The 23,255-nt window shown below is 41.1% G+C and overlaps 1 protein-coding gene across 1 annotated transcript in view; it reads right to left on the reverse strand.

Moving 5' to 3' along the window:
- Pir (pirin) overlaps nt 1-23,255 on the reverse strand; it is a 94,182-nt gene that overhangs the window by 45,294 nt on the left and 25,633 nt on the right. The window contains exons 4-5 of the mRNA XM_051141372.1: nt 15,817-15,900; nt 10,845-11,051 (exon numbers count right to left, since the gene is read on the reverse strand). Coding sequence (XP_050997329.1) covers nt 10,845-11,051; nt 15,817-15,900 — 291 coding nt within the window. The remainder of the gene's footprint in view (nt 1-10,844; nt 11,052-15,816; nt 15,901-23,255) is intronic.

Raw genomic sequence — 23,255 nt, forward strand, 5'->3', positions numbered from 1 at the left:
GCATGTTATGTCAAGTGTCCTCCAGCCCTCCACCCTCTTGAGTGAAGCCTGACCAATGGTTCTGTCTGTGATGGGGAGAGGGGAAAACAACAAGCAGGTAAAGGTATTAAAAATCACTGTGTCCTTGAGAAGAGCCAGGAGTTGGTCTCCAACAGAGGTTACTATTGCTTATTTTATGATATAAAAGTGTCTATAGTGGGGGGGGTCAAAAATTCAACCATGGGAGCCTCATCCTTGGAAAGAAAATTCAATTTGGAATTTAGTCAGGTTCTAGTGGATTTAGAGAGCATGCTATTGGATGATGTTAGCTCTGTTGCCATTGTTCTTTTACTGAAAAGCTTCACCTGAGCAGACACTGCACTGCCTGAGACTCTATGGAGAACACCACCTGGCTGACTCAACCGGGCTTTCCACAGTCAACTTCTGCTGGATGTTTGGACTGCCCAATCAATCAAGTTGATGATGTTTTTCTGTCTGTCTGTCTGTCTATCTATCTATCTATCTGGTTACTTGCTATTTTTCTTTAGCTTGCAATATACTTAATAAACTCACTCATTCAAAACCAAAAGTATAGCCACCATATATCATTCTCCCAACCATAGAGAACACTAGGAGAGAAAAATAAAGAACCAGATATACAAGTAATGTCAGCCTTAGGAACAATGCCGTCATGGCTGAAATTACTTTTAATTTCCTTCCATTCCAATATTCCAAATCATCTCCTTTCTTTTCTTCACAATTCCACCAATACCTGGTTGCCTATGTAGCTCCTATTACCTTCACAAGCAGCTGTCCATTTCGCTCTCTCAGTGCTACATTTTATTGCTTGTGTGTTTGCACACAGGTGCACACATGTGGGGGGATTCACAAGCAAATGTGTGCTTCTGGAGGTCAGAGATCAGCCTCAGGTGTTGTTTCTCTTCAGATGTCATCTGCCTTGTTTCTAAAGACAGACTCTCTCACTGAGACTCAAGTTTTCCCAAATAGACTAGGCTGGCTGGCTGGCCTGTGGGAAGCAGGGATCAGCTTGCCTCCCCTCCCTCCCTCGTTCTGGGACTACAGGAATGTAGCACGATACCCAGCATTCTTATGTGGGCTTTGGGGATTTAATTTAGGTCCTACACTGCATTTTACCTACTTGACCTAGTGAGTTAGCTCCCAAGCCTGTGTCTAAGCCTTTTGTACAAACCATTGTAAGACAGAACCCCTGTCCTTTCTGCTTTTCTCTCTCCCTCTATCCACATAAGCAGGATTACTGTTTCCTCTGGCTAATCACAGAACTTTTATATATGGCTTTTCTATTGTTTTCTCATGTCATATTACATTTCTGATGTTGCTGGCTTCTTTCTGCACCCTAAACTGTGAGGTTTTGTTTGTTTGTTTGTTTTGGGTTTTTTTTGTTGTTGTTTTTTGAGGCTAGTGGTTGTGCCTCATTCACATCATACCTCTAATGTATGCAAACAATGTATACAAAGCAAGTAGCTAATGGCTGAAGGAAGAGAGATCCTAGAGAAATGGGAGATGCAAATGAACTATCCAAACTTTCCTGATTTGTGAAGATAGGCCAGCTGTGTGGATCTGGAGAGAAGTCAAGATGCGTCTAGTCTGTGGCAGCTGGGAAGCTTGCACCAAAGGGTTTTCTGGGTTTGCTTTTGATGAGCAGTAGGAAGCAGAAGAAAATATTTCGCTTCTAAACTCCATTTTCTATAGCACATTTCAACATTTTTCTCCCTGGTAACATGTTTTCCCACTTCCTCTGTATCAACAACACCAGGAAACTCTCTGTCCCATTATAATAATACTTTTCACCTCTTGTCCCATCTACCCATAACAATGCACTTCTTTACATTTTCAGAAGTGAAATTTAACAAGAATCAATACAATAATTGTGATCTTTTAAAAGACAGCATTTTAAAGTAATGATCATACATACCATCTAATTACGTTAGCCTCTAAAATGAAAATCATTGTAAATAAAAGTTAATAAAAATGGAATTAGCAAAAAAGAGACAAAATTTGCATCACTAAAAGTCATGGGGAACTAGTAATATTGTGGAATGCTCCAGAATAAGGCTCCGGGTTCAAGTTTCACTGCAGTGAGGAGGGATTGGATTAATTCATTCATTTATTCATGAGTCAAGCCAGGCCAGGTGTGATCACTCATGATTACTGAATGAAAAGTTCAAGCTTGGCCTATATAATGCAACAACAAAACAAAACAAAAACCAACCAAACAAACAAAAAACAAAACCAGAAAACACCAGTGCTAGAAAGATGGCTCAATAGTTAAAAGCAAGCAGGGCTCTTGCAGAGAGTTTAAATTCAGTTCCCAGCACCCAGGCCAGGCAGCTTACAACTTCTCGTAACTCCAGCTCCAAAGGATTCAGTACTCTCTGCTGTGCTCCGTGCCCCCTCCACATGACACACATGCATACATATAATTAAAAATGAAGAAATCTTTAAAATAGCACTCTTGGGTTACTAAAAGGATTAAATCATAATAGGTTTCCAGAAACTACTCAAAGGTGGACATTTACTTTTTAAATGTCTATTTGGTGCTTATTTTGACATTGAATAGCATACTTTTTTCTCAGCTTGTTTCCATTTTTTCTTTATACTGAAAGTCTTCACTCATAAGACATTAACAATTGGACTAATTTCATAGTATATTTATAATTTTATTGAAATATAACATGAACACAAACAACAACAGTACACAGTGAAATTGCAAATTTTGAAATTTAAAATTCCTTTTCTCTTCAAACTATAAGCGCAATTAAAATTTATAGGCAGGGAAATGATGTTTAAAAGCCCTTTAAAAGTCTATGCTCATCTCTCTTTTGTTATACTGCTGATATCTTCATGCCAATTTCAGGCCCTTCCTTTGTTTCTGTGCATCCCCCTCCCCCGCACGTCTTTTCAGTTTAACTTGGCATTCTAAATATGTAAACACTTCCACCTCTCAAAATAAACAAACAAACAACCCCTTCCCAAAAGAGAACAGTCTAAAGTTTATCTGCCTACTTGCATCCCAAAGGGAATATTTGTTAAATATCCACAGATCTGTTGTCATAGATTTGCTGTGCTGTAACAGGGCTCTGGTCATAAACCAGAGTGGCCTCTGGGAGGGAGGATTCCTTCCTGAGCAAGCTTTCTTTTGCTCGCTCTCTAGGCCAGCTGGAGCTTTTTCTCTCAGGCTCCCTTAGTCAGAAACCCACTGACCCACCTAAATCCTGCCATGAAGAGAATATTTGTCATGCTAGCTCCATGAACTTGCTGGAGTAATTGAAAAACAAAACAAATGCACACACAAACAAAACAACAACAAAAAGTCATATATAATGCTACCCATCTTCAACGTGTGATAGTTTTAAAAATGCTTCTTGGTAAACTCATTCTTCTGAGCCTGGCAAAGAAAGAGCAGTGCCCAGGGTGAAACAACACAGCCTACATTGCTAAGGGGACAGAGGGAAGCTCAGATAGGCAAAGCAAACGGAAGAGCTTCGGGACAAAAGCACAGAATCAAATCCAAAAGGTAAAATTTACTCTGAAATCAGAACACGGGTAGAATGCAAAATGATTGGAGCAAATTATGTTAGATGCATATAGAAAATCCCTTTGGTAACTAGATTTTTTAATGGAGTCATCCAGCCCATTCAAAAGAAAACTCTTTATGTTGTATCTGTAGGGCACATGAACATTGTCTATGGGCTTAGAAAGGGCATAAAAGTAGCATATACAGGACTATATAGGACTTCCATATAGGACTTACTCTTTGCCAGCACACACATGGAGGGTGTATAATTAACTTATTCCTTCTAATGACTCTCTAAGGTAGTTACCATGGTCATCTCCATTTTACAGATTAGAAAACTGAGGTTCAGCCAGCTCTCCAACATGCTTCATTAGTGGAGCTAGCCTTGAACCCTGGCCATCTGGCTCCAGAGTGTCTTTCTCTGACCTCCTCAAGGTTTGTTTTTGACATAATGGAATGTAGAGCAGCAGGAGTGGAATAGAAGCACGGAGGGGGAGTGACATTGTGTTCCAAAAAGAGCTGGCAATAAATATAGCGGATTGGCTGACTGATAAGGATGGAATGGGGTTTGGAAAATTGCATACTCTCATGAAGCAAACATGCCATTGTGTCCTCTCAAGAGTGACAGACTATTCAAACTATCCTATTTTTCTTCTCTCCCATTTCAACATTTACTTCAGACTGTGTTGTCCTGGCTGAATCTTGCTCAGAATCGGCTATGGCGTTTGAAGGGCTGAACATATACTTAGACCTGGGGAAAGGGGACACAGTTACCTTTTGGGCATATTAAAAAGATAGCTTTGCTAATTATAAAGCTTATGGCATCTTACTTAGGCACTCTTCGCATTTTTTGTAGGCATACATATTCAAGTCCAGAATGATTAAATAGGATCTGCTAGAAGTCACTGGATTGACCATTTCACATTATCTGATTCCCCGGGCCTGGATGCCATGCCCATTACACAAACTACAGAGTGGTTCCTGCTCTAAAGCATAGAACCACCTAGAAGCCTGTTAGAACAGTGCAATCTCAGACCTCACTGCAGATCTGTTACACCAGAATCTCCACTTTGTCCAGATCTGCCAAGCAGTCCATATGAACATTAAAGTCAAGTGCATTGCAGTTAGTGGTCACCAAACTTTCCAGATAGTTTGGCTGTAGAAAGGGTAGTTGTTTGTGAGTCTATGTTAGTTCCAATAGATCAGTATCTTGAAAGGTATCGTATATTCTCAGTACCACTTTGGTTTATTTTTATTTTTTTTAATTAATTTATTCTTGTTACATCTCAATGTTTATCCCATCCCTTGTATCCTCCCATTCTTCCCTCCCTCCCATTTTCCCATTATCCCTATGACTGTTCCTGAGAGGGATTACCTCCCCCTGTATATGCTCATAGGGTATCAAGTCTCTTCTTGGCAACCTGCTATCCTTCCACTGAGTGCCACCAGGTCTCCCCCTCCAGGGGACATGGTCAAATGTGAGGCACCAGAGTGCGTGGGAAAGTCATATCCCACTCTCCACTCAACTGTGGAGAATGTTCTGACCGTTGGCTAGATCTGGGTAGGGGCTTAAAGTTTACTGCCTGTATTGTCCTTGGCTGGTGCCTTAGTTGGAGCGGGACCTCTGGGCCCAAATCTGCCTATCATAATGTTCTACTTGTAGGTTTCTAGGACCCTCTGGATCCTTCTACTTTGCTATTCTCCCATGCTTCTCTCATTTAGAGTCCCAATAGGATGTCCTCCCCTCTGTCCCAGTTTCCTGGTAAGTGAAGGCTTTCGTGGGACATGCCCCTTGGGCTAGTATGCAGACATAAGTGAGTATATACCATCTGATTCTTTCTGCTTCTGGGTTAACTCACTCATTATGATCATTTCTAGGTCAATCCATTTGTCCACAAATTTTGGGAATTCCTTGTTTTTAATAGCTGAGTAGTATTCCATAGTGTATATGCTCAGTACCACTTTGTAATCTAACTTAAAAGTATCTTTTCTTCATTTTAATTTTTATGTGTGTGTGCATGTGGACATGTGCATGTGAGTGCAGTTTTTCTCAGAGACCAGAAGAGGGCATCAGATCCCATGGAGCTAGAGATACAGGCCATTGTGAACCACCTGGTATGGGTACTAGGAATCAAACACAGGTCCTCTGTAAGGTGAAGTTCATATTCTCAACCGCTGAGCCATATCTCCAGCCGCCAAATAATCTTCTTGATGCTAAACTCTCTTTGGTATGTCTTCATGGTAGCTCTAGACCATTTAAGACTGAATTATTCCTTGGTGACAGGATATGAAGTGTTGTGATGTGCAAAACGGTGTCCCTTAGCAAACCCACAAAGAAATAGCCAACAGCCCTCATTTCTGCAGTGAGTCTCACTAGTGTCCTTACTTCAAAGCAGATTAGTTACCTTTCCTAAACTGCAAGCAAAACAATACAAAAACAAAAACAAACAAACAAAAAAACCTCTTTAGAATTGGTGGCACATGTAAATCTTCACCCACCCAATTTCCACCCAAGTAGAAAAAATCAAAATAATAATATCAGCAGCTACCACTTATGCTGTATTTACAAAACTGAGTCTGGAAGAAATCAAGTCATATCCTTAAGACCACACAGTCCATACATCTAGTGCAAGGTGAGGTGCCTCACCTAGTCTGTCTCCAGAGTCCATACAGGTAACCAATGAAAATGAAAATCAATGCTGCTCAAGATGCCAACAGGACTTTATTAAAATGCTTCCAAAATAAAGAATGATTATTTACTTTGGAGAGTATAATATATTTCAGAAATTTTATTCAACAAAACAAAATAAGCAAGACTAGCAGCCACCAAGACATTATTTCACACAGTTAAAGCATTATTTCTGGTCTCTAAGTCTTGGTTGCAGTTGTAACATTGCAACTTGGATGTGCTTTAAAATGCTCTTCTGTCTATAACTGGAACTGACTTCAACCTCAATACTTCCTTAAGTTTTCTCGAAATGGAACACCATTGCAAACGCTAAGAATTTATGTTATTGATGGCTTTATTTATTAACTCATTGGTTTGTTTTCACTTTTTTTGCTGCAGGCACACAAATTGTTTTGGGATGGAGGGTTAGATAGGATCTTGCTGTGTACTGCAGCTTGCTCCCCAACTCATGATCTTCCTGCTTCTGCTTACCAGATGCTAGGATTACAGTTGTGTGTCATCACACCTATATTCTCAATACAATCTCCTAGACAATTCTAATACACTCAACAAGACAAGGTCTTGTCTTTAATTGAAGAGGAGAGGGAGCTTCCTACGTCCACCTTAGTGTCCTCTGAATGTATGTCCCTAGAACTTTACAGTCCTGGAAACAGGTAATAGAAAAAAGTACATAGTGAAATAGGTTGGCAGTTTCACTCGTGTACTTGTCTGGTACACCTTAGTGATGTTCTCTGACCATTTATCAGAAGATCTTACAAGATCTTAACTCTCCTCTTCAGAACAAAGGCGAGGAAACTTCAAACCAGCCAAAAGGGGAAGGCTCCATGCTTGGTAAACAGAAACAAATCAATCACAGAAATTCGAAGAAAAGCCACTATCAACCGCACTACAGGGTGGTGAACAGCAGTCTCATAGGCTTAACTATGAACAAACATTTTATTTCCTTCTATTATTTCTGTGTGCACTAGAAATACAAATGTATGTTGCAAATCCAGAACTGTAGGTTGTTTTCTTTTTTTTTCATTTTTTAAATTTTATTAATTTATTCATATTACATCTAGATTGTTAGCCCTTCCCCTGTTTCCTCCCATTCTTCCCTCCCTCCCATTTCTCTCCTTCTCCCCTCCCCTATGTCTGTGACTGAAGGAGACCTCCTCCCCCTATATATGCTCTTAGAATATCAAGTCTCTTCTTGGTAACTTGCTATCCTTCCTCTGAGTGCCACCAGGTCTCCCCATACAGGGGACATGGTCAGAAAAGGGGCTGTAGGTTGTTTTCTTAACCAATATATCTTATTACTAACTTATTAACCGAGCGTACTTCACTTATAACCCGGCTAACTGAAACAATAGGAAAAGAGGATTAAAGAATAACAAAACCATAAGAATATCAGTTCCAAGGAATGATTCTCCTGGTGTTGCCAGCAAGATTTCTTCTGCTGGAACCTAGAGTAACCAGAACCCAGCACCTCAGCAGGAGCCCGGAGCCCCGAAGCCTTCCCTCGAGCGGTTCTCTCTAGGAGTGTCTCAAAGTGGAGCAATGAACAGCCAAAACTATTCCAAGTCTCCAAAGGCCCCACCTCCAGTTTTGGGCTCACTTATATATCTCCTCCCAGAGTCTGTTCATGGGATCTTTTCAGCTGGCAACAATCAAGCTCCCGCACGAGGTAGTTTGTCTTCTAGTGGATTAACCTCACCTGTTCTCACAAGACCGTTCCCCATCCCACACTTGGGCTCATAACAAAAGCAGGTTTCTCTCTCCTTCACAGAACTGTGGTTACAATACAGGGTAAACAAGCAAACAAACAAACAGTGGGTCCCAGGCAACAATCCAAGCCTACCTAGTAATTATGTAATGTGTCACTGAATGATTATTTAGAAGCCACTGACAAGCTATTATTCTTACATGCACATAAAATAATCAAAATTTACCAAATCTCTTGGGCAGCTGTAACTATCAACTTGACACAGCCTGGAGTCATTCAACAAGGGAAGATCAGCTGAGGAATTACCCAGATCACATTGGTCTGTAGGCATACATTTGGGGGATTGTTAATTGATGAAGGCACGCCCAGCCTATTATAGGTGGCACCATTCCCTGGAAAGCTGTATAAAGAAGCTAGCTAAGCATGAGCCTGAAGAAGTCATCAAACAATGCTCCTCCATAGTTCTTGCATTAAGTTTCCGTTTGATGGCCTTCCCTGATTTCCATCTCTGATGAACTGTGACCTAAAAACTCAAGTAAACCCTTTCTTTCTCTCAAGGTGCTTTTTTTTTTTTTTTTGTCAGTGAAATAGATGATGGTCCTTTATTAGTGACGCGCGCGCGTGTGTGTGTGTGTGTGTGTGTGTGTGTGTGTGTGTGTGTGTGTGTGTGTGTGTGATGTTCTAGGTACGATATAAACCTTGGGAAGTAGGAAGGGGGGTTGAGGAGCAGGGTGAATACCTCCTGTCCATTGGGACCAGCATGTTGGTGATGCTTTATTTGCATCCAGGTGTCCATTATGTGACCACCTGGCTAGGAGTCACCAGTGCTACCTGCTCAGAGGAAGGCATGGAACCAGGGAGGAAGCTGTCCCACTCCTGCTGGTTGCGGGATGAGATTTTTTTTTTTGGATTTTTTTCTTTTTTATTAATTTATTCTTGTTACATCTCAATGTTTATCCCATCCCTTGTATCCTCCCATTCCTCCCCCCCCCATTTTCCCATTATTCCCCTCCCCTATGACTGTTCTTGAGGGGGATTACCTCCCCCTGTATATTCTCATAGGGTATCAAGTCTCTTCTTGGCTACCTGCTGTCCTTCCTCTGAGTGCCACCAGGTCTCCCCCTCCAGGGGACATGGTCAAATGTGAGGCACCAGAGTACGTGAGAAAGTCGTATCACACTCTCCACTCAACTGTGGAGAATGTTCTGACCATTGGCTAGATCTGGGTAGGGGTTTAAAGTCTACCACCTGTATTGTCCTTGGCTGGTGTCAAGGTGCTTTTGGTCAGTGTGTTGTTATCACAGCAACAGAGAGGAAAGTGGAACACCAAGTTACTGGGTTAAAATGGTCTTCAGCTAGTTGCTCACTGGAAGAATAGCAAAGTGGTTTGCAATATTCTGATGGCATCATTGCCCGATGCCACATCTCCAGGCCCCTTAACAGATTCTCTTGACTACTTTTACCCTACAATGAAGAGTCAAGGGCCACCTGAATAAGCATTAGGTGTGCAAGCATGAAAACCTTGCTATCTTGTCTGGTGCGTCAGACCAATGCTACAACATACTGATCCTGAAAGGTCTCCAAAGGGGTCTGGTTAAAGCTCCTCTCTTGTGGTCTTTGCCTGAGACAGTGAGCTTGCTTAGTTCCCTTCCTATTTTGTCCAGGTTCCCTAGGAACACTTCCTTTAAAAATCAGGAGCACAGGAATCTGCATCTCGGGATCAGCCTCTAGGCACCACCACCTACTAGGTTCTGTGACCAAGCTCACCATTACCACATATTGTCTGCTCTATGGATCCTTTGCCTCCCTAGAAAATTGCTCTGGTGAGCAATTACTATCAAGTCTCAGTTAAGAAAATATACAAAGCATGCCCCATGTAAGTTGAATGAACAGCAAATTTTCATTTATTCTTTAGGATTTAATTTTTTTTTTTATGTGTGTTTGCATGTGTGTGAGTACTCATGGAGGTCAGAAGTGGGGGTCAGAACATCTGGGGCTACAGTTATATGTGGTTGTATACTAATGTGGGTGCTTGGAAACAAACCCAGGTCTTCTGCAAGAGCAATAAGTGCTCTTAACTGCTGAGCCACCTCTCCAGCCCCAACAGTTAATTTTGTCTTAAAACGTGGTAATTTTGTGATGTGTTTTCATTGCTAACAAAGTGGGACTTAAATTATTTGCATGAACCTTTATGGGATAAAATTGGTCCTGTTTTTTGTTTATGTCTTAAAGGCAGTGGCTTTGCAACAAGGAGTTAGGATTCAAAGTATTCATTTTTGACTAAAAATAATAAGAATTAGCGTAGATCTGCACATGTATTAAGACACACCTATAGTAAACTGCTTTTTAAAAAATTATTTATTCACTTTACATTCCAATTATAGGCCCCTCCCTCCCTCCCAGTTCTACCCTCCTTCCATCTTCCCCCTCCCCCTCCCCTATTCCTCAGAAAAGGGGAGCACCCTCCCACCCACCCCAGCCTACCAAGTCTGAGCACATCCTCTTCCCCTATAGCCCAAGTAAGGGGAAATGATCTAAAAGCAGGCAACAGAGTCCATGTCAGAGACAGTCCCCTGCTCCCATTACTCTAGGGGACCCACATGAAGCCTGAGCTGACCATCAGCTACATCTGTGTAGGGGCCCTAGTTCCAGTCTATGTATGATCCTTGATTGGTACTTCAATCTCCATAAGAACTGCTTTTTAATCAAACTCTTAAAGTGTTCCAACTCTATGAGTTTGCATATAACGAAAAATTTTTGAGTCTCTTTAGGTCACACTTATCCTGATATTTATGAAGCAAGTCCATCTACTGGGACATATACTATGATAAACTCAGGAACGACAATGAAGACAGATCCACCCTGATGTCACCATAAACTTCACGTTTCAGGGGCACACAACCAGTATGACTTACCTTTATCCCCAAGGCTTCTCCTGAAATGACAGCGACTGTCACACCATCCTTGGTGGGTTTCGGTATCTCCTCACTTTTCAGTTCTTGGTACTGAGGCTCCACCATCTTTTCAGAACGTCTCAGATTCACCCATAGTTGTAAGCCATGGGCTGGCTCCTCTGAACAGGGCATCTCAGCATGCAGAATGCCCCGGCCTGCAGTCATCCACTGAAAACGCCAAACCAACAAGAAGCCAAATGTAACTAACACAGACCTTAACAAGTCTGCACATGCAACAACTGCAACACCATGGCAAAGTGACAACCCAACAGCTGCTGCAGTCAGAGTGCCTGGACGGCTCAAGAAATAACAAATGTCTAGGACACAGTTCCTGGGGACTCTTTCAAGTTTCCAAAGCCTCCTTCATTTTGCATGAAAGTATTAGAAGTGGAATTCCTGCAAGTGAAGGAATCCTCTCTGTGATACTCCTGAGTTTCAGACTGAGCTGCGAGGATAAGGATTTGCAGCCAGATAGATAGTACTGGGGGTAGGGATAATTTGACTTAAGAAGGGTGAATGGCAGTACTGGGAGAGGGAGATGGCAGTCAGCAATGCCGTTGCATTATCTGCATAGCTAACCCATCAGGTAGATGTGGAGTTAGGATAAATCTTCAGGATTGTCCTGAAATCAGTCAACAGTTGTCAGGATTGTTCGGGAATAGGAAGCAGGCGTGGGACGGTCAGTTTCCTGCCACAGAGTACGATTCCCAGGGAGGAATGTAGCAATGAGCCATCAGCAGCTAGCATGCAGAGCAGCTGAGGACTGTGTGTGTGAGAGTAAACAGACATGGGAAAACCCTCAGCATCCACTACCGTGGAAATATTAACTATGTACAATTACAGTAATGAGCCCTCATTACTGAGAAGACCAGTTGTGGCCTCTGGCTGTTGGGCAGACTTTTTCAAGTGTTTGTTTACATGTTTTAGAACATGCTGGGGGCCTGTTCCAGGCTCTACCCTCAGACTCTGAGGATGCAGGGTTAGAACATAATACATACATTTCCTGCTTGTCTTAGTTTGGAGTCACCCATAGAAGACCCTGAAACACAAACCTATGTGCAGGTTGTTTATTTAGGAAGTGATACAGAAAGCAAAATAGAGGAAGTAGGGAAGGGTGAGATGGGCAAAGAAGAAAGCCAAAGAGGAGTGTTGATGAGCAAGTCCCAACTGTGGAGGCCTGAGGCTTAGACCCACTGGGAACCCTGGAGATAAACTTCAGAGGTATTCCTCAGAAGAGAGGGGATGCAAAAATATTTAAATTCCATTTGGCAACCTTCAGTTATCAGGCGCCTCTGTGAGAGGCCCAGTGTATGCACTTCAGATGAGGTGCTATGTGTGGATACACGGGAACTGTCAACACCTGAGCTCAGAAGCGGACCATCAGCATCATCTTCCACTCAGCCCTTGGAGAGAAGTAGAAATACTTAAACGCAGCTGTTCAAAATAGTCACGGCTATTATCCCTATGCTTGGTTGGTACTGTGCGGAATGACAAGAGTTCTACTGGCATACATGAAGTGGCTCAAGTTGCCTTACCTGAGGCTACGACCATCAGGCTGAAACCCAGACGAAGCAGGGACTAGGGAAAAGAAACAGGGGGAGGAGGGACGAGTCCATATAAAGGAATCAGCAACATGAGAACTCTGAGACAAGTATGAGGACCTGCAAGAAAGCCACTACATGTTTTCGAGAGTTCTTTACTTCATTAACTCTAAATACATTTCTCTCTATTCTGTTTGATAAGGCTGATTGAGAAATCCATTCCCTTCCTGTCTGACAATAGCTATTGGTGTTCCTCCAAGGCCCTTTCCTATTTTTTTAGATCATTTATTTATTTATTGTATATGAGTGCTTTATCTGCAGAAGAGGGCATCAGATCACATTATAGATGGTTGTGAGCCACCATGTGGTTGCTGGGAATTGAACTCAGGACCTTTGGAAGAGCAGGCAGTGCTCTTAATCAATGAGCCATCTCTCCAGTTCCCTACCCTTTCCTATTTTTAAAGCATTTTCCCATTCCAATAAAAACTCCTGGAGGGGGAGACCTGGTGGCACTCAGAGGAAGGACAGCAAGTAGCCAAGAAGAGACTTGATACCCTATGAGAATATATAGGGGGACGTAATCCCCCTCAGGAACAGTCATAGGGGAGGGGAATAATGGGAAAATGGGGGGGGGGAGGAATGGGAGGATACAAGGGATGGGATAAACATTGAGATGTAACAAGAATAAATTAATAAAAAAAAAAAACTCCTCTCTCAGTGTTTTTATATATTCTTTGATTTTTTTCTTTACATATATACAATGTATCTTAACAATATCCAACTCACATCCCCCACCCAAAATTTCAATCTCTTGAGTAAGTTTTTAGATAAAACATGTTTGCTAATATTTAAAATAGTCCAGCCATCGGGTTTGGGTGGGGAGAACACAGTTCTCCTTCCATCCCCATCAGTTATTAACACCAAGGCTTTTCAAGTGACTCCAATACAGGTTCATTTTTTAATATCTTTAAATCCCTATTCTCTCAGTTTAAAACTGAGGGGTAAAATCCTAGTGATCGCAAAGAGCTCATGCAGATGGAGATGGTAAACAAGCCAGAAGGTGCAGTGCCATATTATCCCAAGCAAATGTGAGGTGTGTTTTGTTACTGATGTTACTGTGGTTGTTGAGATAGGATCTCCTTATGTAACTCAGCTTGACCTTAAACTCTTGATCACCCACTGCCACATGCTGGGATTATAGACAGAAGCTGCCAGGCCCAGCTCCCAACTGTGAAACACAGTGGCCAAAGTGTGAACTAGCACCTACAAAGGCAGCAGAAGTCGCCAATCCTGTGCCCAGCACATGGTCCGGGGTTCCCACTTCCCTCTTAGTAAACCTTGTTTTATGTTCTGCTCTAATGGGAGTTCCCTTTTTCTTTCGTGGTAACATTTTCCTTTTGCTTTTGTTTTTAATTTCATTTTCACTGAAACATCATGATCCAATATGTATACTTTATAGCCCAGAAAATATGTAAATGGTCTGATATAGAGCTCCTACATACACAAGTGACCAAAATGATCTAAGCAGTTCTGGGAGATTCAAATTATAACATGTCACAAACAAAAGCAATATGGCACACAGTTTGAGTTATAATCTGTGAGTGTGTGTGTGTGTGTGTGTGTGTGTGAGAGAGAGAGAGAGAGAGAATGACATGTAACCCGGCTAGGCTGAACCTCACTATATAAACCAGGCTGGCCTCAAACTCACAGAGATCCACTTGGCTCTGCCTCCTGAGTGCTGGGATTAACAGTGTGAGCCACCTTGCCTGACCTTGGGTTATTATCTTAAAGGACAACACTGAACCATACAAATGAGTTGAAACATAGATGATGAATTGTCATACATGCAGAACATAAGTCTAGAAAGACTGAGTTGAAGTGGTCCTCAAGCGCTGAATTTGGCAGTGAGAACACTGTAAGTGACCAATACTGGAACAGCTTTGATACAGATTGAAGGGGAAGATGCAGACAGACCAATTATGACTTCGGTGAATTGAGAAAGAAATGACAAAATTGGGATAGTAACTCTTGATTACATTTTGAGAAAAGTAAAAACAAACAAAACAACAATAAAATAAAAACTAGGTAAATATTATAAAATGATTGGGGAATCTACAAAATTCTGGCTTAGGGACAGTGAGATGGCTCAGCAGGTTAAAAGCATTCACTTCCAAGTCTGACAACCTGAGTTCAGTCCCCAGGATCCACTTGGTAGAAAGAGAAGCATCTCCCACAGGCTGTCCTCTGGCACCTATGCATGTGCCACTGTATGTGTTTGCATGCACACACATACAAAGAACCAAAGACATGTAATAAAAATTTAAAGATTGCATTTGATCCCCAGAAATACAGAGAGAGAGAGAGAGAGAGAGAGAGAGAGAGCGAGAGAGAGAGAGAGAGAGAGAGAGAGAGAGAGAGAGAGAGAGAGAGAGAGAGAGAGAGAGAGAGAATGATTGAGGGGTCAAAGAAAACAGAATATGAGAGATTTGTGTTGGTTTCCAGTGAGAATGGAAGAATACAGAGAAAGAGGGCTATGATGGTCTAATTGTCCTTAATGAGCATTACATATTGTTTCTCCTCCCTTAGGAATTAATCCAATTGGGCCTGTCAATGACTTATCCACAAGACCAACCCTCAAGAAAGCTAATTCACCAAAATCAGCCTATGGAGACAGGAGGAAATATTATCCCCTTAGTGAGGTAACGCACTTATATAGCACAGAAGGTCCTCCCTCAGTACACTGTTTGTAGATCTTCACCACTAAGCTCACCCACTTTCTGCATTCTAACTCAAACAGTGTACCTTTCCTTTTCTGTCCTTCTACCTCTTATCTGGATAATAACCAAACACCTAAGCATGCTTTCCTGATACCCTGGACTCTCTCACTCTTTCTCTGAGGCTCCTCCCTCCTTCCCAACAAGCAACTGCTTGCCAACCTCCATTGTTGAACATGCTGACTTTCTTAGACCCTCACTCAAAAAGACATGGCTTTCTCTAACTTCTCCATCTCCATCTTGTGGGCAGCTGCTAAATTTCACAGCTTGCTTGCACTTTTGCTTTTCTTCTCAAATGCTAATAAATGGTCTCAAGCTTCCATCTGAGTTTTTGTTTTTAATTCTTTTTCAATGTGATTAAAAACCAACAAAAGAGACCTCTGTTTTCCCTGGTAATTCCATGAACTGTGCACTAAAAACACCTCTTTCTCCTTTAAGAGTCTTTTGTTGGGGTATTTTGTCATAGCAACAGACAAGAAACTAAGACAGGAGAGATTAGAGGGATTAGAGTAGAAGAGAAGTGAGAGGGAGGGTTAATGTACTGGAAAAAGGCAAGATCAAATATATACAACCTAAGACTGTTACCAATCAATCAGCAATCCCCTGTCATGGTGGTACCTGGAGGTCTCCTGGGTTCATTTTACCAACATGTCCACAGAAGTCTTCGTGGGCCATACTGCCTCCTTCCAGAAGATATGACACCTTAAAAAAAAAAAAAACAGAAGACAAAGTTGATTCTTTAACTACTATAAAATCAGATTGTTTGAGGTCTTTATTATTGATTTCTATTAGTTCCATGTGTATTTCAGATGTTAAACACTACCTTGCTTTATAAAACATTTTTTCCTATTTCAAGTTGCTTAACCACTAAAATAATGCACAAAAGATATGAATAGACATTTTCCCAAAAAAAAGCATGCAAATGATTAGCCAGTATGGGAAGAAATGTTCATCATCACTAATCAAAGAAATGCAAATCAAAACCACAATGTGACATCACCTCACACCTGTTAGGTACATACTATCAAAGTCAAGACATAGGTAATTGTTTGAAAAGAATATGAGAAAAGGGTAACTCTTATATACTATTGGTGAGAAATAAACTGGTAAACCCACCATAGAAAACAGGATGAAATTTATTTTTAAAAAACTAGAAATGGAATTACCACATGATCCCACTTTTGTTGTTGTTGTTTATTTTACTTTGTTTTTTTATTTAATCACTTTACAGCCTGACCCTAGCCCCCTCATTCCTCTCCTCCCAGTCCCATCCTCACACGCTTCCCCCACCCATAAAGCCTTCAACCTAAAATTTGTCTCATCTACAAGAAATAAAGATTAATCCCACACTCTTAATACTTGGTATATACCCAAAACAAACAAAGTCATCATAGGAAAGACATACCAACATACTGATGTTTACTGTAGCACTTACTATTTATAATAGCCTTGCTATGGGATCAGTTTAGCTGACCAACAACAAATGAATAGATAATGAAAACAATACAATGCCTTACAAGGGAAAGATACCCTGCTGTTGTTTACAATATTGATAGAGCTGGAAGACGTGGCATTAAATGAAATAATACAGATATAAAAAGACAATTAGTGCATGATCTCACATAGAAACTGAGATTAGAAGGAGTTACTAGGGATTGGAATGGGAGAAATATGGGCCAAGGGCCCAAAGTTAGGTGATAATTCAGATCTTGGGGCCCAGCGCACAATATTTGATATCGTGAGCCTGGAGAGATGGCTCAGTTGGTAAGGTGCATTCCACGAAATCCCAGTTCTGAGGAGGTAAAGATAGACAGATCCCTGGAGGGTCACTAGCCAGTCAGCTCGGCCTACTTCAAAATCTCCAAGCCAGAAAAGGAGACCATGTCTCTAAAAAAGGTAGCTGCTTCCTGAAGAGCATGCCCAAGGTTGGCCTCTGGCATGTTATGTACATGAATACACACATAATAACCTTGTGGGCTGGTAATTATTCCATAATACATACATGCATCAAAATTCGGCAATATATGCATGTATATAAAAACATTGCAATGTATATAATTGTCACATTGTAGCCTAATAACGTACAAAGAAGCAAAGGATTGAGTGTCTCTGGAGATCTGTTCCATTTTCACCCAAAATTTATTGTTAGGAGAACTAAGACAGGAGAGCAACTCGAGAGAATGAATCTGACAGGTGGCCATACTACTCACACACCATACAATGCCTCTGAGGGAATTTCACTATGTCCCAGCTTCCAAGGAGGTGCAGTCCAGGAATGCCAGAGTTTGTAGCCAATTAAAATTACATTCACCCTGAAGGCCCAGTACAGTCCATGATGGGCCTCCCACAGCAAGGCCTGAAGCCTGTCTTTGGAAGAACAGGGTCTGGGCTAGCAAGACAATGTTCACACAATTGTGTACATGCTTGCATTCCCAGACACGTGTCTATACTAAATAAAAAAATGAAAAGACGTGCTGTATGTCCCATAGAGTGGCCATTAGCCACATGTAGCTGCTTAAATTTCTTGTAAATAAAATTTGAAGTCAGCTCCTTAGCTGCACCAGCCATAACCTCCTGTAGCCAACGGCTGCCATAACCAATAGCACAGACTATTAAACATTTCCACTTGCCACTGTGATCTAGACAAATGAATTTGAAAATTAGATTTCATCCAAGGTGGGCATTTTGTATAGAAATCCCCCAAACCAGAAGCATTCTAACTGCCCTCTCCTATTTCATTACTGTATCAAAAGAAAAAAAAAAAAACCCAACTCTAAAATTCTCTTCTTTAATGGTCTTGTAATCAAATCAGAGAAGAAAGATTAAAGAGATACCAAATGCTTGGAACATTTAATTACTTCAAAGACATGATCATATTGTTACAGGAAATAGTCAAGTTAGTACCAGAGGCTTAAAATGTGTAGGTGTTAAGATACAAGGCTCTCTTTGTCTGATTCATTTAAATTGGATAATTTGTACATACCTATAACTCCTGAAAACTACTATTCAGCCTAAGCAGTTGTGAAAGGCATGTGATGGTTCTCTGCAAACTACTGACTATTGAGATTTTAATTTTCACTCAAATAGACTAAATCAAATAAAAAATTTTTATTTAAGATTATTTTCAAAATCAGTACTTACAAATGAATTATCCTTTCTACCAACCTCCTAAACTAACAATTTTTACCAAATCTCTAAATCTTAACTCTGTAAATCTACAAAAAGAAAAAATATTTTAAAAAGAAATACAACATGTATTTCCAAGAGATAAGAAATGAGAAAATAGTTATGAAGTTTTCAGTGTCTATGATATAGTGTATCACCCTCATCGTTGTCATCGTCATCACTACTGTTATATGTGCATGGATGTTTTGCCAACCATGTATCCCTGAGTGTTATGTGCATGCTTGGGTGTTCTCAGAGGCTTCAGAGGCCATAAGATCCCCTGGAACTGGAGTTACAGTGGTTGAGAGCCACAGTGTGAGTACTAGGACACCCTAAACATGGTGACACAATTCTATAGGGTGGGGTCCATGACTGAATCTATAGAAGAAAGGGATACGAACAGCAGTGTTGATCTCTATCTGCTTCCTGACTTGATGCAGTGTGACTGACACCTTATGCTCCTGCGACCACACCTTCTCTACTATGGTGGACTATGACATAACCTCAAACCATGAGCCAAAATAAACTCTTCGTTCTTTTGGTGTTTTGTCATCGCAATAAGAAAAATGGGAATGTGCCAGGAAAAATGAAGGCACTAGTGACAGTGGGCAAGAAGGGTATTCATAAGGACATGGAGAGGCTAATAAGTGAAAAAAAATATGAAGGAATGGGAAGATGTTTCAAAGATCAATGAAACAGAACCAAGAATAACAATATACTGGGTTTAAAGAAACTATGGTACATTTACATTATGGAATACTACTCAGCTATTAAAAGCAAGGAATTCCCGAAATTTGTGGACAATGGATTGAACTAGAAATGATCATAATGAGTGAGTTAACTCAGAAGCAGAAAGACTCACATGGTATATACTCACTTATAAGTGGACACTAGCCCAAGGGGCATGTCCCATGAAAGTCTTCACTTACCAGGAAACTGGGACAGAGGGGAGGACATCCTATTGGGACTTTAGGTGAGAGAAGTATGGGAGAATAGGGAAATAGAAGGATCCAGAGGGTCCTAGAAACTTACAAGAAGAACATTATGATAGGCAGATCTGGGCCCAGGGGTCCTGCTCAAACTATGGCACCAGCCAAGGACAATACCTGCAGTAAACTTCAAACCCCTACCCAGATCTAGCAAATGGACAGGACATTCTCCACAGATAAGTGAAGAGTGGGGTCTGACTTTCACACGAACTCTGGTGCCTCACATTTGACCATGTCCCCTGGATGGGAAGACCTGGTGGCACTCAGAGGAAGGACAGCAGGCTACCAAGAAGAGACTTGATACCCTATGAGCATATAATGGGGGAGGAAGTCCCCCTCAGTCACAGTCATAGGGGAGGGGAGTAGGGGGAAAATGGGAGGGAGGGAAGAATGGGAGAATACAAGGGATGGGATAACAATTGCGATGTAATATGAATAAATTAAGAAAATATATTTTAAAAACAATATACTGGGTTTACCCATGAGCTTACCTCCTTTTGCCATAGCTTGACTTAAACCCCGTGACCACTGTTCCATCCTCCACGATTGATTACCTCCCAATAGGACAGAGCTTTGGGAAATCCTGTGCTCCCCCTTTGGTATTTCCTTCCATTGGGACGGTGTTCCATTACTGTTAACACCCCTTACCTCTTGCTGCATGGGCCTCATCCTCTGCTTCCTACTGGGATGAGCCCACAAGACAAAACTGGGCCTCTTCCTAGCTCTTCCATTTAGGAATCAGATTTCACATAGAAAAGAAAGGATCATCTTTGATGGTTCAACTCTGTAAGAGGGACCTTCATGAGTAGCATGCCTAGAGATACAGGCCACTGGCTCTAACATTAACTTTACACAAATACAAACATTTTTGGCTTCTTTCTTTGTTACTCTTTTAGCTTCTCAAGTGGCTGAGAATTCAAGCTGAGCAATAGCTGCTGTTTAATTATGCCTCCTCATGACCTCAAACAGGGACCCTAACAAATCTGCTAGTGCCATGCTATTAAAGTTTTATATAATAAGCCCTGCTCCATGTGTGTGTATGTGTGTGTGTGTGTGTGTGTGTGTGTATGCATTTTTGCACAGGAACTTTTATTAGCATACAAATGAACAGATTCCGCATGGCATTTGTATTCTGCATTGTTTTGGTGCATTCTTTCCTTTAGCACTCCTCTCCAGATCTCCCTGTTCTGCCTTCCTGCCTGTGTGCAGGGAAACCTCCAGTACTCCCTGTTCTACCTGCAAGCCACGTAGTGGTTGGGGAAGGGAAAAACTGAGAACAAAGTAAAATAACACATATAAGTATACCATGAAGAATCTCTTATTTTGATTGCTGACCTCAAAAAGTTAATTAAGCAAGAAGTGGTCTAATATATGAGGATTAAATATATGTATGGTAGAAACAGCAGGTTCAAGAACAACAATCATACGTGACATTTGATTTTAGTCAAAAGGCCGTGAGATAGTAATTATATTTTAAAGTAGTCAAATATAACAGGACATTTAAATTCATCAAATGAACTTTCATCCAACGGTCATTAGTATGCATAGAGATGCCTGAACAGACATACAGAAACTGTCGATGGTGATCATCTCAAGATGATAAATGCAGGCATGTTTTATTATTTTCTTTCCACTGTTTTCTACAATGTATAACTTCCTTCCCCACCACCAACAGAAACATGTATTTGTATTCTGAAACCAAGGATGCCTCTTCCAATCAGTAAAAACGAGAGTTATGGCGTAGTCTTTATAGATCTGTTCTCTAATTAACAGCTTGGATTGCAAGGTAACAACAGGCATAACTCCACCTTACATGTGAGGACAACATATCACAGACTTTGTCATGTATAGTGTTTGATTTCTATATAAGTCACTCAAGCCAGAATGGGAATAAAGCACTTGGGATTCGGGAACTTTAAACTTCCAGTTTTCAAAGAACTGGCCAAACTGTAAGGAGCAATGTCTATAATGGCTTTCCTGATTTTCTTGTTTTTGTTTAGCTTGGAGTGAAGCTCCCCCTTGGGTTCTCAATGAAGACTCTTAACCCATAGCCACAGATGATTTTCAGTTACTCAAGTCAAGCATAAAGTATTTCAAGTCGCAAGCCATAACCCTGATATATGTGTGTGTGCAATATATACTTACATGTTCACACATATGTATGTCTACAAACAGAGATAACTTGCAAAAGTGTGATATGACTCATTTATACACGAAACTCTACATGGACACTAAGAGAGGGCTTTTTTGCAAGTTAAATTTTAGAGAACACTTGCAAACTGTTCTTAGGGTATGAAAAGAAAGTCATCCTCCTTTTCCCTCTGTTTTCCCAGTGTTCCCTTCCTGTTTTTCCTGGTAATACAAAAGTAAACACTGTTTGTTCTAAAAGTTGAGTTAGAGACATCTGGCCAGTGAAGCTTCTCAGTGCTTAAAGCAAATATCTCCAGCCTCCAAAGAAACCACTGTCACTTAACCTTTTGTTTTGCTTATTATTTACTGCTAAGTGTCCTAAACGCTTGACAGCAACTTTGCATACGAGTTGATGTCTGTCGAACATCTTAAAAGAATAAACCTCAAGCAGTTACTTCTGAGAGCTGAGACAAGCCAGATGATCTTTTAGGGCATTACACAATCACAAACACCTGGAGAATTGCCACCGGTGGTTGACGAATTGTGTTATGTTTAAACTCGAGTTCTGTGTGTGTCCAATTAAGTAATAAGATTGTAATCTGAACCAGGTGTTTCCTCAGAACACGTGCTGTGCTATTTGGTCTCCTGTTTTCCTTTCTTCCTTCTAGTCCTTTCCATGAGTCTTTACCAAGTATTTTTGTTCCCGTGTAAGTTCTCAATTCTTTGGGTGTTTGTGTCTGGTGAGAGAAAGACACAAGAAAGAAAAATGGCATTTACCATGTAAAGAGTGAGAAAGGTGGATCTCAGGGAACTGTAAGTGAATTCAGAAGAATTTCCACACAAGAGAAAATATAGATTGTTATTTCTTTCCAGCTGGTATGTAGAAAGAAGAGCAAGGAGGAAGCCTGATTCTTTGTCTGGTAATAAAACACAAGACTTATCCTGTAAAGGCACAAATTACATTATGGGGACAAATATATTTCCTTTTCAATTCTTTCTGCCCTAAACTGGTGACTTTTTTCCTACTGGTAGCTGAGTAGTAGAGAAAGGAAAAACAAAACAAAAACATCACAAGTTGAGGTCATGGTTGACAAGAGATGCCAGAGAGGAGCCTATTGTGTAATAGAAGCTGTGAGCTATTCTCAATGGCAGAAATATGATGATTGAATTCATCATACACTTAGGGATCCAAAAATGAAAACATCTTCACAATATGAGAAATTCCTCTGAAACCTGAAAATTCACTCCACTAACTCTAATCTTCTAACAGTAACCCCACAATACACACCTTCACAAGTCCCAAAAGATGACCATAATAACAAGGTTTAGAAAGAAAAGAAAAGCAACAGGGGATGGGCACACAGTTCAGATGTTCAGCCAATGGGAAAATCCAAGGAGGGTGCAGTTCCTCTGGTCCTACTTTCACATGGTCCTGTCATGAGCCTACATGGGGGCAGGCCTTCAAGAACTCCTGCCTCCCCTCTGCCTGCTGGGGAGATTCTTTCTGCAGCTATAAATTAGTCAGGTTTGGCCTGCTTTGAATCACCAGGTTGCCATCTGTGAGTTGTGAGCTGTGGGGGTGGGGGGAGGGGGAAAGTCCTCCTTTCCTTTCTCTTAGAGGATCAGTGGAGTCATGGGCAACATGGAGCTAAAGGTTGGGCTCCTCCAGTATGGTCAAAATGACACGTGGCTGGAGTGAGTTCTAGAGTCAGCAGATCGGTGACATCTCCTTGGGCAGGGATCACATCTTTAAGTTCTCCCCTAGATCCTCCC

Source organism: Acomys russatus, chromosome X, assembly GCF_903995435.1.
Source record: "Acomys russatus chromosome X, mAcoRus1.1, whole genome shotgun sequence".
Classification (NCBI taxonomy): domain Eukaryota; kingdom Metazoa; phylum Chordata; class Mammalia; order Rodentia; family Muridae; genus Acomys; species Acomys russatus.